Source organism: Bos taurus, chromosome 8 (genome assembly GCF_002263795.3).
Source record: "Bos taurus isolate L1 Dominette 01449 registration number 42190680 breed Hereford chromosome 8, ARS-UCD2.0, whole genome shotgun sequence".
In the NCBI taxonomy this organism is placed as follows: Eukaryota; Metazoa; Chordata; class Mammalia; order Artiodactyla; family Bovidae; genus Bos; species Bos taurus.
The window spans coordinates 17,150,929-17,169,456 of NC_037335.1; the positions used below are offsets into that span (position 1 = coordinate 17,150,929).

The window sequence follows — 18,528 nt, forward strand, 5'->3', positions numbered from 1 at the left end:
GATCCTATGCCTGTAGACATAATCATACTGGATTCTTGCTGTTGCAACTCTCAAGCCTTCAGTGTTCATATTCATGGAGGCTTAGATGGAAAATGTAAGTTAGGATTTAGCACAGCAGATCTACTCCAGAAACCCACGTTACTGGTGTTAACCTTCATTTTCAACAAGAGCATGGAACCCCTCTCCTTGAGTCTCAGCCTGCTGAAGTTAGCACTGTACTTTCAAGAAACCTAAGGTTTAGACACAGAGCAACTGTTTTGCCACATAATTTTTTTGCATATGTGTTTGTTTCAAAGTACTTTAAAACAAAACTGGGGTATAGTTGCTTTACAAAGTTGTGTCAATTTCTGCTTTGTTTGATTTTACAACAGGTTTTCTAAGTCTATATTGCAAAGTGCCATAACATAATCACTATGGGGGGAAAAAAATTAAAACAGAGAGTGTGTGTGTCTTTGTGTGTGTGTGTATGTATAGTAGTTAACCTAAAGAAGTATTTCAGAGCCACTATATACCCCTGGTCTTTGCATTACTATAATCCCTGATAAAGAAGCAGTTCCAGATTTCAAGGTCACTGATAGATGTCACACAGAAAAAAAGCAAATTGAGAATGGAATTATGACAATTATTTGGCTTAAACGTGCATATTGTTGGAGAAATCAACATTATTTCCACATGAATATAAACACTTTCTACATAAATACTGAAACTATCTCAGATAATCTTTCATTTCCCAGCAGTTTGTGTTACTCAGTCTTAAAATATTACTATATCAATATATTGATTACTGACAACAAACTGAAGAGCTATAAACTACTTTCCATACAATTCTGTTATATTATTGGATTAATTTCTGAATAGTTAATAATATTGGAAACATGAAAAATATAAAATAGTATAGCAGATACTTAGTAGAATTTGATCCAAGTATACCTAACATAGTCCACATCATTAAGTTCAGTAAAATTTCCCAAATTCATTTCCTATATCAATTCTATTTTCATTATAATAATTCTAATGCTTTCAAACTGAAGGGGAGAGATTGATGGCCATTACACTGTGATCTGTATTTCGTGATTTGATAGCACTTTCATAGGTATCCCACAGGGTAAGTGAAGTGGGAGCCACGCCGCCATCTAGAGAATCTGAGCACCAAACACCTTAAGTCTATACTCAGGCCAATCATTCCTTAAACCCACAATAGGTTTCAATACACTCCTGAGGCCAGTGATCTGGGTAATTGCCTAAACTTTCATTTCACTGGGCCAGTGAAGACTACAAATCACTATATGCCAAAGTTTTTGAAATAAAACACAAATTATATAACCCTTATCTCCCTGACCCCATCTATAGTAAAAAAAACCCAAAAAGCCTAGCATTTGACCACTTTGAATAAAATAGGATGCAAATATGAAACCTTTATAGAAAATCATTTTTGTTCTCATTTTTAAAATGACACTCTGTACAGTGCCTTAAGTGGGTCCCCATCACTCTCAGCATAAATTTGACTTTTTTTCAGTGACTGAAGATTTCCTCTGAAGCAGGTAAAGCCAGGTTTCTTCTTTTTTTGTATCAAATAAGGAAACAAGCTAGAATGAGGAGCAGTAAAATAATGTCCCACAGTAAATATGTCTCTTCAAATAAAGTGACCTGGTCAGTCCCCACAGCATCTGTGGTGACACAGGGGGCAATAATCCAGAAGGGAAACTAGAAAAATCAGTTCACACCACAAGGACTTTCCAGGTGAATCCTTCCATTTACTGAATGGAGATTCACAGAGAAACAGTCCGTGACACAGCTGCCCCTTGTTAACCAGCAATAAGCGTTGGTGAGAGAGCCCAGAGTCACGGTTAAAAAAAACTTAAAAAAAAAAAAAATAATAATAAAGCCAAACCTTACCAGAAAGGAGCAAGCTGACTCCGCAGAGAACTAAGCCGGCTAAAGAATCCATGCTTCCCCAAATCTCTCCATCCAGTTTCCGCGGACATGCATGAGGTCCCAAGGATCCTTTCAAACACCCAGAGGTTTGTGACTTTCCATTCGCCTGTCCTCCTAGGTCTTGTTTACAAGTCAGAGGCAAGAAGGAACAGCACAGAAGCGGGCAGTCCCAGTCTAATTTCTGTCTGAGCACAGGGAGTTTTAAGTTCCTTTTTCCTGTTTCCTTTGTAGATTAGGATGGGAAAGGCTGTATCTTAAAGGCGTTTGGTATCAGCAGGGCTGGGGGCATGGTAAGACCTGTCCATCTTGCAATTCATCAAAACACTTATCTATGGCTGCTGCTGCTGCTGCTGCTGCAGGGGTAGAGGAATTTTAGTTGGAAGTGTGGGTCCTGGTCAGCACTTTCAGAAACAATAGGGGTATCCTCTCTGAGGCGGGAAACTGAGAATAACAAGCCCTCCACCTATGTATGGTATGTGCTGATGACCGGCCCTTCTCAGCCCTCTAACAGCTCTCACGGGTCTACTTGGGAGCCCTGACAGAAGGGGCTTTGGGTGTGGGGAGCAGTTTTGGCTTTTGTTTTCTTGTTTTAACCCCACGTGGTTTGAATGGGGAAAAGACGTTTTCGTGCTGAGAGAACACAACCCCCCGCCCAAAACAATTAATATGGGTTAATTAACAGTGAGGTCAATGCTCAATGTGGCCACAGAGACCAGAGTCCAAAATTGTTAGCCTGTTTTCTTTTACACAGATGGCTTCTTTTTTGGCCAAGAGCCCGAAGATATCTATGCTACTGGCTACCGCATTTATTTTTTTATTAACAACTCATCTGGAGATGATCTAATTTCTTAAAGAACTGGCAGAGAAGGATTTCAGTAATAACTAGGAGGGATTTCATGGTTACTGGCCAACTTACTTTCAGAAACAAATTATACACAAGATTTTTAAAATAACCTGTGTAAAAACCAAATAGTGTAAGTTTTAGGTGGGGATAAATAGTTTAAGATTTAGGTGGGGATAAAAATATTATTTATAAGAGCAGAGGGAGTACATAGACCAAAAAGAAAATAACCACTGGGATAACCATATCTACAATAAGTTCAGAGACCCTAAATTTATGCAGATGACAATATCACAAAAATACTAATTCTGAAATTAGCACGGAAAGCCCATACCTTAGTCATCACCTTGCCTTTATGCCCTAGGAAAGAGGTCTCTGCTCTTTTTCCTACTCACCACAGGAAACGGCAGATGCTGCTAGTCTCGCCTGATTTCTGTCTTGGGTTTTATCACCTCAGTGATGATCTTGAGAATCGATTGATGTTTCCAGGCAGCTAAGGTAGAGAAGCTCAGGCTGTGTTTTCAATAGACCTGGGTTCAAACACTGGCTCAGCCATGTGTAACCTGAGACAAGTTACTGAAACTTTGAGTCAATTTCAGTAGCTGTAAAATAGCAATAATATCTCCATCAAGGGGAATTTTTGAGAGGATTAAATGTTTGAAAATACATAGAAACATCCGGCACTGGGTCTAATTCATAGGAGACTTTTGTTAATTGTGTTAACATATTCATTTCCTTTCTTCCTTCCATTCCGTCTCTAAAAGCTTCCTCCAGAAGGCTAGTCTCTACTTCTCTGAGATGGCTTCAAGTCTGGCATCCTAACAAAGCAGTCTAGGAGTCAGGGATTCTGGGTACTAATCCCAGGTCTGCCATGATCTGCCTGTGAGGCCTTGGATCATTCACTTCCCCATCTGTAGGCCTCGGTTTCCTCAACTATGTAAGTGAAGGATTTAGACTGAATATGACTAATTCCCCTTCTGATGGTAACACCTCATAGTCTCAATGACTAAACTGTCCCACTCAGCATCTCCATGCTGATTCCTGCTGCTGCTGCTGCGTCACTTTAGTCGTGTCCGACTCTGCGACCCCATAGATGGCAGCCTATCAGGCTCCCCCGTCCCTGGGATTCTCCAGGCAAGAACACTGGAGTGGGTTGCCATTTCCTTCTCCATTGCATGAAAGTGAAAAGTGAAAGTGAAGTTGCTCAGTCGTGTCCGACTCCTAGCGACCCCAGGGACTGCAGCCTACCAGGCTCCTCCGTCCATGGGATTTTCTAGGCAAAAGTACTGGAGTGGGGTGCCATTGCCTTCTCTGACGCTGATTCCTAGGTCCTTTCATCTGAGCAGTTCAGAGATGCTAACTGTGTATTTTTGTCACTGTGAAAACTTAAGGGGTGGGAGGGTCACAAAAGTGATTTAAGCACAGGGTATCTGAGACTTTGTGAGGCCCACTGGCCCAAAGCCATATGGAGCAGCAGTGGAAGGAAGGCCTTGGAAACAAACAGATCCCAGCGCACCTTCCCCCCCAGGCAAAGCTTCCCCTGTTTGTGCTTGATGGGCACACAAGGAAGCTGTCACTGCTCTTGCTCCTTCCTGTTTGCTGGTTCTTGAGGGCTGAAGGTGTTGCTTGTGTCCTTACCTGGGCTGCCTGCCTCTGATCAGCTTCATCCTTCCCCATCATCTAGAAGGATCTCCTCTTACCTAGGGCTGCCAGTCATGTTCTTTCCTCCATTATCTGGAATGGGTGACTCATTTTCACTCTTCTCTCTGTAATCCAGAAATGTCACTCAGTTTATTTTTTCATTATGCAAAGGAACTATGTAGTTTAATTTCATCTTCCAGGATATAGAAATATTATTGCATGTAATCCTTTTCTCTGTTGTCCAGAATATTGATCCCATATAATAAGCAAGCTGGGTTTCTTGAGTCTATGATTATACAGCTAGTTAAAATGTGAAGCAACTTTTCTCTGGGATGTCTGAACCTTTGGTGTGTAAATTCCAGGTATAAAGTGAAGATAACTTGTGAACAAAAGTTCCCAGACATGCTCTGACCCAGTTTTCTGCCTTACTGGTCTTAGAACATGGCGAACCAATTGAGGAACAAGAGTATGAGCTTCACTACCAAGTGTGGGGCCAATAGGTCAGCAAAGCTGATTGGCAACAGGTTGGGAAGTTGCAAAACTGGATGGCATGCCAGAATTTCCAAGGGAAGGGAGAGGCCATTTCCATGTCTGGACAGGACTTTCCCCAATACATAACGTATTAAGGAAATACCACATACTTGGACATGGCCACAACCCTTCTCTTGAAAGCTGGCTGTGGCCATCATCGGGGTATCTCCATACCCTGAGGAGCCTTGCTGGGGACCAGCTGGGTCAGCTCTCTATCCTTCAGCAGTTCCACCCACCCAGAAATGTTGAAATGCTCTTCTCATTCTGGCCTGATTAATACCTAGTTATCTTCTGGGTCTCAGTTCAGAAAGGTCTTCCCTGACCTGTTCAATCTGAATCAGGTCTCCCCTGTTATTCCTTCCCACCATCCTCTCCTTTTTTTTCACAGTACTAATCACAATTGGTAATCATGTACTTGTGTCTTCTTTTTAATGTCTCTTTTCCCCTCAGCTGACTGATACCTTCATGAGGCAGGAAACATATCTAATTGATTCCCCACTGAATTCCTAGATCTGAGCACAGTGCCTGGTAAGTCATAGTAGGTCTTGAATAGTTCATTAAGTAATGAACTAACACATGAATGAAAAGACTCCCATCATTGTTTATATACTCATACCTTGAAAAGTCTTTGGAGTCAGGCAACCCTAGATTGCAAATTTAACTCATATCGCTGAATCTCAGATTCCTCATCTTTAAAATGGAAGCAAATAATGTCTAATTCATGAGGTAACATATACATAGTATCTGGCACAAGTACATATTTAATAAGGGCTTTCTATAAGTTTCTTCTCCACCCGCAACCACCACACCACCCCTGGACTGCAATATAAAGTTATCTGCAATGAGGAAGCAAGATCCAACAAAGGCTAAGTAACCTGAGCACCTGTGGGTAGCAGAGGGAGTATTAGAGTACTAGCAAAGGGAGTATTAGAATCCTGGTCTCTTGGTTTCCAATTTTTTTGCAAAGTTTCATATATGGCTCTCTTTCTCACAGTTCATCTGTAGACCACAATGTGCAAAAAAGTAGATAAAGAGAAATGTAGCCAACGTCACAAACACCAACCCAGGTGTTTAGGAAAGAAATCAGGCCTTAGGAAAGAATTTGAAACTTGACAGGTAATGGAAAAGTTTGATGACACTGACAAATGCAGACATTTAAAATTTTTATTTATTTATTTTTGGCTGTTGCGGGTCTTCCTTGTCATGCGGGCTTTTCTCTAGTTGTGGAGAGCAATGGCTACCCTCTAGTTGCTGTGCACTGCCTCCTCAGTGGGGTGGCTTTTCTTACTGCAGAGCACAGGCTCCAGGGAAACTGGGCTTCAGTCGTTGTGGCTCCTGCACTCTAGAACACAGGTTCAGTAGCTGTGGTGCCTGGGCTTAGTTGCTCCACAGCATGTGCGATCTTCCCAGATCAGGGATCAAACCAATGTCTCCTGCATTGGCAGGCAGCTTCTTTACCACTGAGCCACCAGGGAATCCCAAATGTAGACATTTATCACTGTGCTTCCAAAATAGCAGGAAGTAATATCAGAGTCTGTGGGCACCCCACTGCCATGCTCTAGGGAAGGGAAAGGGACTTCCTCACTGGTCAAGCTGGCTATGTGTGAGTTTTCTAGACACGGTTATAGCAGAACAAGAGAGAAAACCAAACTAATACACAAGCAAGGAAAATAAGCAAAGAAATGAGGCACTTGGCTGATGTTTCATTTTCTCACCTCTCCTTTTTGTACTTAATATGTGAAAAAACATCTACAGAAAACAGTAAAAGTCTTTGAGATGGATTAACAAAACTAGCAATGGATAAATTAAAAATGTGATGAGGTATGGGAAATAACTTACACAATGTTCCTACTGTGTTAGTACTGCATGTCTAGAGGCCACTATCACAAATATGTAGCAAAAGTCTTAGATGCATATTCTCTGGCCCAAAAGGTCCACTCTTACAATATAATGCAAGCCCAAAGCAAATTTGTGCCCCAACATTTATGTCTGAAGTATTGTTGATAATAATAAAAATCTGAGGCTTCCTTGGTGGTCTAGTGGTTAAGAAACTGCAATGCCAATGCAGGGGACACGGGTTCGATCTCTGGTCCGGGAAGATTCCACGTTCTGCGAAACAACTAAGCCTTTGTACCACAACTGCTGAGCCTGCGCTCTAGAGCTCACGCTCGGCAACAAGAGAAGCCACCGCAATGAGAAGCCCGCACACAACTAGAGAATATCCCACACTCAATAGAGAATGTCCATACACAGTAATGAAGACCCAGTGCAGCCACAAATAAATAAACTGTTAAAAAATATCAAAACCTGGAAGTATTCTAAGCAGCCAAAAAAATGGATTTTTTAATATAAATTATGGTAAGCAGTGAAATACCAGGCAAATGTCAAAATGTTGTGATGGAAGCATACTGACATGGAAACATTAAAGGATGCTTATGGTATATTATGGGCTTCCCTTATGGATCAGCTGGTAAAGAATCTGCCTGCAATGCGGGAGACCTGGGTTTGATTCTTGGTTTTGATCCCTGTGTTGGGAAGATCCCCTGGAGAAGGGAAAGGCTACCCACTCTAGTATTCTGGCCTGGAGAATTCCATGGACTGTATAGTCCATGGGGTTGCAGAGAGTGGAACACAACTGAGCAACTTTCACTTTCACTTTCACGGTGTATTTGGGAGAAAAAACAGTTCAGACAGCATGAAATTTACACACATGCATACACTCTCTATACATGTATATTTATCTATCATACATATATATATATATACACACATATATAAAATACACAGCAAAATGTTAAAAGTTACTATTTCTGGATTATTGAAAACCCGATCTTTATTTTCTTTATAATTTTCTATACTTTCAGCTTTAAAGAACTAATGAATCTATATGCACAAATGAATACAATTGGGGGAAAATCCTTGAGACAGTTGACCCAGGGCAGTAGGATGCACCTTAAAACATCCACTGGCAAATATGCAACAGAATGCAGGTGAACTTCAGCCTGTGGGAGGTGAGCAGAGTGGACTGTCAGCTTCCCGCAGTGCAGCCCTGGCATTCTGCCTTTTGCAGGGCTGTGGGCACTGAAGCACCACAGCCATCACATCAGGCTTCTCAAGGACTTTTCTGAACTCTCTTTGTGAACCCACTGTACCTAGCAGTGGCTAGCAGAAAAGGAACGGTCATCAACAATTCAGTCTTGGTCTTCAGCCCAGACACCACAGTTAAAGTGGCAACACCCACTTTGGTCTGGAGCAGAGTTGATGGCCATGGAAAATACCTGACCCTCTCAGAACCCCATTTACTCTAAATCTTTTTTTTTAGCATCTAAATGGCAAGCGCTGTGCTAATTGTTGTAGGAAAAGACACAGATATAGACGATGTGGTCTCTGCTTTTGAAGCTCACAATTACATAATCCCAGCATAGTGACAATGCCTCAAAACAGGAAAAGTTAAATAAAAACTAGACATTGTGTGGTTAAATACTGAAGGGTGGTACTGGCAGTAAAAGTTGTCCTAGTCTGTTTGGGATCCTTTAGCCCTCAAGGCACTAATTCTCATGCCTTTTTTTTCTTCTCCTGATATTTCCTTGGCACACGTGGCATCTTTCTGGATAGACTACAAGCCCCTTAGGCAGGGCCTCAGCTCTTTAAATGTGCACTTGAAAAGAATATGTATTCTACTGGTGGCTGGGGTGTTCCAAAAACTACACTTAGGTCCAGTTGGTTCATAATGTTGTTTAGGTCCTCTCCATCCCCACTCATTTATTTTCTACCTGTTACACTAGTTTCTAAAAGCAGAGGGTTAAAGGTTCCAACTATAATTATGGATTTGTATTCATGCTTTCAATTCCATCAATTTTTCTAAAGGTTGTTAGTTTCATTCATATTTAAGATTGTTATGTGTCTTTGTAAATTGACTCACTTATCTTTCATTAGTATCTATCTTTATCTCTGATAATATTTCTTGTTCTGCTGCTGCTGCTAAGTCGCTTCAGTCATGTCCGACTCTGTGCAACTTGTTCTGAAGTCTTCTTTAATAATGTGGTAACTTTTGAAATGATCACAGCAGACTTATTCTCTGGTCTTCACAGTTACTTATTTACCCATAGCTCTACCCCAAAAGGGCCATATAGAAGAAGGAAATCTTGAATTATGTACTGAAACCTGAAGTGTTTACCAGGTGAACCATAACAGTGGCAGGGAGGAGGGCAAAACAGGCGATTCTGACAAATGGGCCAGTAGCCTGAGCCAAACACGAAGATATGAAATAGTATACCATGTTGGTGTTGTTCAGTTGCTAAGTCATGTCCAACTCTTTGCGACCCCATGGACTATAGCCACCAGGTTTCCCTGTCTTTCACTATCTTCTGGAGTTTGCTCAGGCTCATGTCACTGAGTCGATGATGCCATCCAATCATCTCATCCTCTGTTGCCTCTTTCTCCTCTTGCCCTCAATCTTTCCCAGCATCAGGGTCTTTTCCAATGAGTCAACTCTTCACATCAGGTGGCCCAAGTATTAGAGCTTCAGCTTCACGTCAGTCCTTCCCATGAATATTCAGGGTTGTTTTCCTTTAGGATTGACTGATTTGATCTCCTTGCAGTCCCAGGCACTCTCAAGAGTCTTTTCCAGCACCACATTTCAAAAGCATCAATTCTTCAACGCTCAGCCTTCTTTATGGTCCAACACTCACATCCATATATGACTAATGGAAAAACCATTGCTTTGATCATAGAGATCTTTGTTGGCAAAGTTGTATCTCTGCTTCTTAATATGCTGTCTAAGTTTGTCATAGCTTTTCTTACAAGGAGCAAGTGTCTTTTAATTTTATGGCTGCAGTCACCATCTGCAGTGATTTTGGAGCCCAAGAAAATAAAGTCTGTCACTGTTTCCACTTTTTCCCCATCTATTTGCCATGAAGTGATGGGACCAGATGCCATGATCTTAATTTTTTGAATGTTGAGTTTTAAGTCAGCTTTTTTTTACTCTCCTCTTTCACTTTCATCAAGAGGCTCTTTATTCATACTCAGCTTTCTGCCATAAGGGTGGTGTCATTTGCATATCTGAGGTTGCTGATATTTCTCCCTGAAATCATGATTCCAGCTTGAGGTTCATCCACCTGGGCATTTCACATGATATAATCTGCATATAAGTTAAATATGCAGGGTGACAATATATAGCCTTGACATACTCCTTTCCCAATTTGGAACCAGTCTGTTGTTCTAAGTCCAGTCCTAACTGTTGCTTCTTTACCTGCATACAGGTTTCTCATGAGGCAGGTAACGTGACATGGTATTCCCATCTCTTTAAGAAGATTTTACACAGTTTGTTGTGATCCACCCAGTCAAAGGCTTTAGTGTAGTCAATGAAGCAGAAGTAGAGATTTTTCTGGAATTCTCTTGCTTTTTTTTATGATCCAACTTATGTTGGCAATTTGATCTCTGGCTCCTCTGCCTTTTCTAAATCCAGCTTGTACATCTGGTAATTCTCGGTTCATGCACTGTTGAAGCCTAGCTTGAAGGATTCTGAGCATTACCTTGCTAGCATGTGAAATGAGCACAATTGTATGGTAGTTTGAACATTCTTTGGCATTGCCTTTCTCACTGCATTACGGTAAATGTAATGAGCAAGGCTGAAATAAGTGTGAGAAAGGGCTTAGCCTGAGACTGTGCTTTAAACAAACTGGGTCCAGGCTTAAAATATCCTAGTAAGGTCTATCAGAGAAGGCAATGGCACCCCACTCCAGTACTCTTGCCTGGAAAATCCCATGGACGGAGGAGCCTGGTAGGCTGCAGTCCATGGGGTCGCTAAGAGTTGGACACGACTGAGCGACTTCACTTTCACTTTTCACTTTCATGCATTGGAGAAGGAAATGGCAACCCACTCCAGTGTTCTTGCCTGGAGAATCCCAGGGACGGGGGAGCCTGGTGGGCTGCTGTCTATGGGGTCGCACAGAGTCAGACACGACTGAAGCGACTTAGCAACAGCAGCAGCAGCAGTAAGGTCTATAACAATGGGAAAGAAAAGGTTTTAAATCAAAGAATATTATGATTAAGTGACATTTTCATTTTAGGAGAATCACTCCGAGACCAATAGACATGTTACATTTGTAGAGATTAAAGTCAGGAAAACTCATGATAGATAACTATTGTAATATGTTATTTAAAGATCATAAGTCTTAATTAAGGCTATAATCACATCAGAGGTAGAAAGAATGACAAGTGTTACAGTGATAGAAATATTAATTTTAATGACTGGTGTTCACACAGAGGGAGGAGAGTAGGATAAATCCAAGGTTGCTGCTTTGTATGATGAATGGACATGGTAGAACTCACTATGAAAGGGCCACAGGGCATGAAGCTCTTCTGTGGGGAAATACAAAAAATTCAATATGAAATTTTATTATAGATACATTGGCTTGGATTGGGCATGGGATTAGTTCAGTTCAGTTCAGTCACTCAGTCGTGTCCGACCCCATGAATCACAGCACGCCAGGCCTCCCTGTCCATCACCAACTCCCGGAGTTCACCCAAACTCATGTGCATCGAGTCAGTGATGCCATCCACCGATCTCATCCTCTGTCGTCCCCTTCTCCTCCTGCCCCCAATCCCTTGATAGCCAAGTCCAAATAGATGCTTAGTTTGCTGTGAGTGGATACAGTGGTATGAAATTCATGAGAGGAATCTGAGTATTGCCACGGGGACTGAAGAGCTAACCTGACATGCAGAGCAGCCTGGACCATAAGGAGTCGATGGAAGAAGAAGAGTGAGTAGAGGAGTGTGAAAGACAGGACTCCGAGAGGCAGGAAGAGGGCTCTTTGCAATGACTCTAACAGAGTACTGTCGCTCTGGTTTATAATTCTTGTTGCCCTTCTAGGCTATGAATTCTTCAGCAGCAAGGACCAGGTCTTAGTCATCCTTGTATGTCTAATATTTAGCACAGGGCTTCACTCACAGATAACTAAATGAAATTTTGGTAAATGAATACAGAAGGGCTCACATTTTAGAGAACAACTTGACCATTCAAAACAAAACCATTGCAAATGTTCTTAGATGGTTGATAGTAAAGTAGTTACCAAATTGTCTCTGATTCAGTCCAGATATACACTATAGAAACCAGCTTTTAAGAAGCTGGTGGAAAAGCAAGAAGTACAGGGCTTCAGAATTGCCAACTTAAGAATTACACAGATCCCACACAACTGGCTATTTTACCCTGGCTAACTCAGTTCTTTGAAGTTTAGTTTCCTCATATGTTAAATGGGTGAAGGTGGAAGGGCACTCTCTTTTGAAATAACATTTAATTTGTGTAAAGCATCCAGCATAATGGCTGAAAATGATGACAGCTCTTATCATAATCATTATCATCAGATATAATTCACACTTTTTACAGGTTTCAAAACAACCACCACCACCTGTGACAACTATAGAGAAAACTGAATTGACTCTGCTGCTGCTGCTGCTAAGTCGCTTCAGTTGTGTCTGACTCTGTGCGACCCCATAGATGGCAGCCCACCAAGCTCCACCATCCCTGGGATTCTCCAGGCAAGAACACTGGAGTGGGTTGCCATTTCCTTCCCCAGTGCATGAAATAAATCTACCATGGTTCTTTGTAGAAAATTGTCTGCCCATCTTTCTCTTATACTATGAATAATGCATACGTATCTCCAGCAGCTATTTTTACAAAGATTTATAGAGTTGAATGGCAACCCACTCCAGTGTTCTTGCCTGGAGAATCCCAGGGATGGGGGAGCCTAGTGGGCTGCCGTCTATGGGGTTGCACAGAGTCGGACACGACTAAAGTGACTTAGCAGCATAGAGTTGAAACATGAAATTTACAAAGCCTTTAAACTCTATTTAGGAGACATTTCAGTTTGGAGAACTTTATATTTTGATATCTTAGAAAATCAAATAAAGGTAGTTTAACTAGTTCCTACATTAGCAGAAGTTTATTCAATTCCGTGCTGTTAGCGCTGATGGGTGAAGTGTCCAGGAGAAGGTTTCTGAAGAGCCTGTTTTTTTGCACATAATATTTATAATGACAACATGTATGTGTCCATACATGAAACTGAATTTACCCCCCACCAGGTCAGTCAGGAATACAGGCATCTCACTGTAAAATAACTAAGCAGTAATTCTTTGACTTCTAAAACTGCCTGCAAAACTGCTAGAGGTTCAGGCCCGAATCTCTGCTTTTGCCTCCTCGAGGATTATAGTAAGGGTTATGAGATGGGGGGTTATCAGATACTTGCTTGTGCCTGGCATTGGCCCCATGAAGGGCTCTGCATGTTGTGACTCATGGCTACTCATCAGCTGTGTATTGTGAACTCTTGGCGTGGCCTGCACTGCCCTGCAGGAGCCATCCTGCCAACCTCTCCAGCTTTATCGGAGCCTCCCCATGGCCTCTGCACTTAGGCACAATGGCCTCCTCACTGTTCCCGGAACATTCTAAACTCATAGCCCAGTAAGCTATTCCCCCCAGGGGCCTTTATAATAAATTTTCCCTTTGTCTTTAAAGCTTTCTCTTAACCACTTCAGTGAAGTGGCAAAGAGATGGAGAAAGAGAACAAATTAACCTTAGATTGTGTATCTTCTCTTCAGCCAAACCCAATCACTGAGATAGCAATCATAGTCCTTCTTGTTAGATACAGAAACAAACAAAAAAAAAACTTGTAAAGAGGAATTTAACAAAACAACTCAAAATAGAAACCATTTTTTTCAGTAAGGAGAGTTTTTTTCTCTTGCATTTGGCAAAATATTCTATAAAAGGCAGAGACACAGAGGCTGTCTGTGCTATAAATTGCTTGACACTGGAAAGTCCATATTTGAAATGACTTCTGAAATTGGCATTCTAGCACCAAATTAAGTTAATAGTATTAATTGAGGTTATTTGTCAAGACTTTAACCTGGCTTAAAGGACAGAAAGTCTATAAGCAGGAAAAGTTTATTTAATAAAAAGAAATTCACTTAATCATGTATATACATTTAATTAAAAATGCAGATACATATTAATAATACCTACAGACCCATACACAATTCATGCTATGGAGGATATAATCAAACTAGACTGTCTCTAAGTTGAACAGGTAAGGTTCTCCCCAGTATAGTATAGCATTTCGTTACGAGAACAAACCTCAAAAACAGGAAAAGAAGCATAAAGGCCTAAGCCCACCATTTACTAGCATGTTACACTGGATATGTAAGCCCTGCTTCTTTATCTATAATAGCAGTTTGAAAGTACTCACTTTATGAGGTTGTTATAAAGACTCTATGATAATGTATATACAATACTTAGCAAGGTGCCTGAGATGGGGTATGTACAAAATAAATATTACTATTAATGTTGTTAAAGCTTCAGAAGGGAAATTAATAGCCATTTGTATGAAGCTTGAAATAATGTATCTTAGTGATTAAAAGATGAAATAATTAATATAAGAACTGTGCACATAATTTTAAGTGATCACAAGAAAAAGGAACTATCATAAATAATTCAAGTATACTTCTGTTTTCATTTATTCCCAAATGTAATGGTTTACTCAAGTGTGGCTTATGCCTTGATTGCCTCTTTTAGAAACAACAAATGTTAGATAACCTCATTCTCCTCAAAACAGACGAGGCAAATAGAATTGAAATTGAACTTCCAGTTTTGAGACAGTGAGATAGTCACATGCAGTAACTACTTCTCCCTCTCAAAATCATTAAAATAGAGTCAATGAATTCTTTAAGGATGTAAAGCCAACCTGCCAAAGAAAATGGGAGAGAAGGCAGAAACCACAAAATTTCAGAAGCTGGAAAACTTGTTGGGCTAGAGTTACCTAATACAACAGGCACAGAAATGCTACCGCTAAGCGACTGAATCTTGATAAATTTATCAAAGGGCTCCTATTAATAGGAAGCACACTAATAGATGTTAGATAGCATTTTGAAAGTTTCCTTAGTAATTGCCATGAGGAAACATGAGTTCTCTGCATAGTAGGTATATAATAAGTAAGAAAAAATTATATACTAAATTTGCACACTTACTTTAAAAATATGATAAAAGATGAAATTTAGCTAAAAAGGAAACTGGTCCAAAAGGTAAAAACTTAAACTATAAGACCTCTTTCCTGCAGACCAACAGGAAAAGGGCCTGATTAATTCATGGCCAAGTGAGCTAATGACAAAAGATAACATGAAAATGAAATCTGAAGCAAAATAACTGAAGTATTCTTATTAGCTTGCTTTCTCAACACCCTGAGAAACTTAGGTAATGAGACTACTATCTTAATTTCTTACCACTTTAATTTTCTTGTTTCTTGCATTATCGTTGTGTGTAAGATGAGAACATTCTGGAAAATATTTACGTATATTTTACTGAGAAATTTGTCAACTTTTTAAAGGACTATACAGATCTGATTTTATAGTTTTTTAGATATATAACATTAAGTCAAATTAAGTGGGTGGCATGTTCCTGTGAAGGGTGAAAGATTCTTACTCTATCCCTGCAAAAAGTTAGGGGTAGGATATATAATATTCTTTCACAGTAACATTGTCTTTCTTTATCAGCTCTAGGTTTGGATAAGCTCTAGGTCTGGTCTTCATCAGGTTTCCACTGAACTGAAGAGAAAGGAGTGAAGGTACAAGCAGGCATATCTTACAGGGTGGGAGTGACTAAGAAAAACTGCATCTCTTCTTTTAAGTCTAAATCTTCAAAGAGAGTAATGGTTAGAGGGTAGTTTAAACTATTAAGCCAAGGAAATGCACACACCTAATACCTAACTGTCAAACGGGAAATTCACGACTTGGTTGCATAACTGGAGGGTAAGGAGAATCTTTGGGATTAGAATAAACAAACATATATACAAACAGTTGTACAAGTGTAAAAACCCCAAGTGGTTCTTCCTATAATTTGGAGAACTTTTTAAAGAAGGGTGCCCTGGACATTCAAAGTTTATCTAGCAACAACTCAAATTCAATGTGAATCAAACAGAATTATCTTCCTAATTTGCTCCTCTGCTTTTGACTCCTTTTCTTTTTTTTTTAAATTTTATTTTATTTTTAAACTTTACAATATTGTATTAGTTTTGCCAAATATCGAGATGAATCTGCCACAGGTATACCTGTGTTCCCCATCCTGAACCCTCCTCCCTTCTCCCTCCCCATACCATTCCTCTGGGTCGTCCCAGTGCACAAGCCCCAAGCATCCAGTATCGTGCATCGAACCTGGACTGGCAACTCGTTTCATACATGATATTATACATGTTTCAATGCCATTCTCCCAAATCTTCCCACCCTCTCCCTCTCCCACAGAGTCCATAAGACTGATCTATACATCAGTGTCTCTTTTGCTGTCTCGTACACAGGGTTATTGTTACCATCTTTCTAAATTCCATATATATGCGTTAGTATACTGTATTGGTGTTTTTCTTTCTGGCTTACTTCACTCTGTATAATAGGCTCCAGTTTCATCCACCTCATTAGAACTGATTCAAATGTATTCTTTTTAATGGCTGAGTAATACTCCATTGTGTATACGTACCACTGCTTTCTTATCCATTCATCTGCTGATGGGCATCTAGGTTGCTTCCATGTCCTGGCTATTATAAACAGTGCTGTGATGAACATTGGGGTACACGTGTCTCTTTCCCTTCTGGTTTCCTCAGTGTGTATGCCCAGCAGTGGGATTGCTGGATCATAAGGCAGTTCTATTTCCAGTTTTTTAAGGAATCTCCACACTGTTCTCCATAGTGTCTGTACTAGTTTGCATTCCCACTAACAGTGTAAGAGGGTTCCCTTTTCTCCACACCCTCTCCAGCATTTATTGCTTGTAGATTTTTGGATCGCAGCCATTCTGACTGGCGTGATATGGTACCTCATAGTGGTTTTGATTTGCATTTCTCTGATAATGAGTGATGTTAAGCATCTTTTCAAGTGTTTGTTAGCCATCTGTATGTCTTCTTTGGAGAAATGTCTATTTAGTTCTTTGGCCCATTTTTTGATTGGGTCATTTATTTTTCTGGAGTTGAACTGTAGGAGTTGCTTGTATATTTTTGAGATTAGTTGTTTGTCAGTTGCTTCATTTACTGTTATTTTCTCCCATTCTGAAGGCTGTCTTTTCACCTTGCTAATAGTTTCCTTTGATGTGCAGAAGCTTTTAAGTTTAATTAGTTCCCATTTGTTTATTTTTGCTTTTATTTCCAATATTCTGGGAGGTGGATCATAGAGGATCCTGCTGTGATGTATGTCAGAGAGTGTTTTGCCTGTATTCTGCTCTAGGAGTTTTATAGTTTCTGGTCTTACGTTTAGATCTTTAATCCATTTTGAGTTTATTTTTGTGTATGGTGTTAGAAAGTGTTCTAGTTTCATTCTTTTACAAGTGGTTGACCAGATTTCCCAGCACCACTTGTTAAAGAGATTGTCTTTAATCCATTGTATATTCTTGCCTCCTTTGTCAAATATAAGGTGTCCATATGTGTGTGGATTTATCTCTGGGCTTTCTATTTTGTTCCATTGAGCTATATTTCTGTCTTTGTGCCAGTACCATACTGTCTTGATAACTGTGGCTTTGTAGTAGAGCCTGAAGTCAGGTAGGTTGATTCCTCCAGTTCCATTCTTCTTTCTCAAGATAGCTTTGGCTTTTCGAGGTTTTTTGTATTTCCATACAAATTGTGAAATTATTTGTTCTAGCTCTGTGAAGAATACCGTTGGTAGCTTGATAGGGATTGCATTGAATCTATAAGTTGCTTTGGGTAGTATACTCATTTTCACTATATTGATTCTTCCAATCCATGAACATGGTATATTTCTCCATCTATTAGTGTCCTCTTTGATTTCTTTCACCAGTGTTTTATAGTTTTCTATGTATAGGTCTTTAGTTTCTTTAGGTAGATATATTCCTAAGTATTTTATTCTTTCCGTTGCAATGGTGAACGGAATTGTTTCCTTAATTTCTCTTTGTTTTCTCATTATTAGTGTATAGGAATGCAAGGGATTTCTGTATGTTGATTTTATATCCTGCAACTTTACTATAATCATTGATTAGTTCTTTTCTGTATGACAGAGCTTATTAATTGTGCTCTATTCATATTTTATAGACTTCCCTGGTGGCTCAGACGGTAAAGCATCTGTCTACAATGTGGGAGACCTGGGTTCGATCCCTGGGCCGGGAAGATCTCCTGGAGAAGGAAATGGCAATCCAGTCCAGTACTATTGCTTGGAAAATCCCATAGACAGAGGAGCCTGGTAGGCTACAATCTATGGGGTCGCTAAGAGTCGGACACAACTGAGCGACTTCACTTTCACTTTCATATTTTATATTCTGTTATTCTATCTGTACTTTTAGAGAAATCAGAAAGAAAAACTCCACTAAATTAACACTAATAAATTTTATGTAACGTAACCTCTCCAGACTTCAGTTCCCCACTTGTAAATGAGGAATCAAATCACATAGGTAGAACTCAGAAACCAGAAACATCTGTTCATACCCCAGGTCTGCCACTCACTATGTGTGCTGTGCTAGAAAATTTTAGCAACTTATCTGTATCAAAGTCTCCTTGCTTTTACATTTTTGACTTAATGATTTATCTGATGATGTTCCCATGTTTGTT

The 18,528-nt window shown here is 40.1% G+C and overlaps 2 protein-coding genes across 2 annotated transcripts in view; both read right to left on the reverse strand.

Annotated features, from left to right (window-relative positions):
- TEK (TEK receptor tyrosine kinase) overlaps nt 1-2,251 on the reverse strand; it is a gene marked incomplete at its 5' end in the record, with an annotated part of 103,049 nt that extends 100,798 nt beyond the window's left edge. Inside the window, 1 exon segment of the mRNA NM_173964.2 lies at nt 1,897-2,251. Within this exon segment, the coding sequence (NP_776389.1) occupies nt 1,897-1,948 (52 nt within the window).
- The window catches only part of IFT74 (intraflagellar transport 74), a 124,475-nt gene continuing 108,162 nt past the window's right edge, over nt 2,216-18,528 (reverse strand). The window contains exon 17 of the mRNA XM_015472416.3: nt 2,216-4,542. Within this exon, the coding sequence (XP_015327902.1) occupies nt 4,490-4,542 (53 nt within the window). The 3' untranslated portion in view covers nt 2,216-4,489. The remainder of the gene's footprint in view (nt 4,543-18,528) is intronic.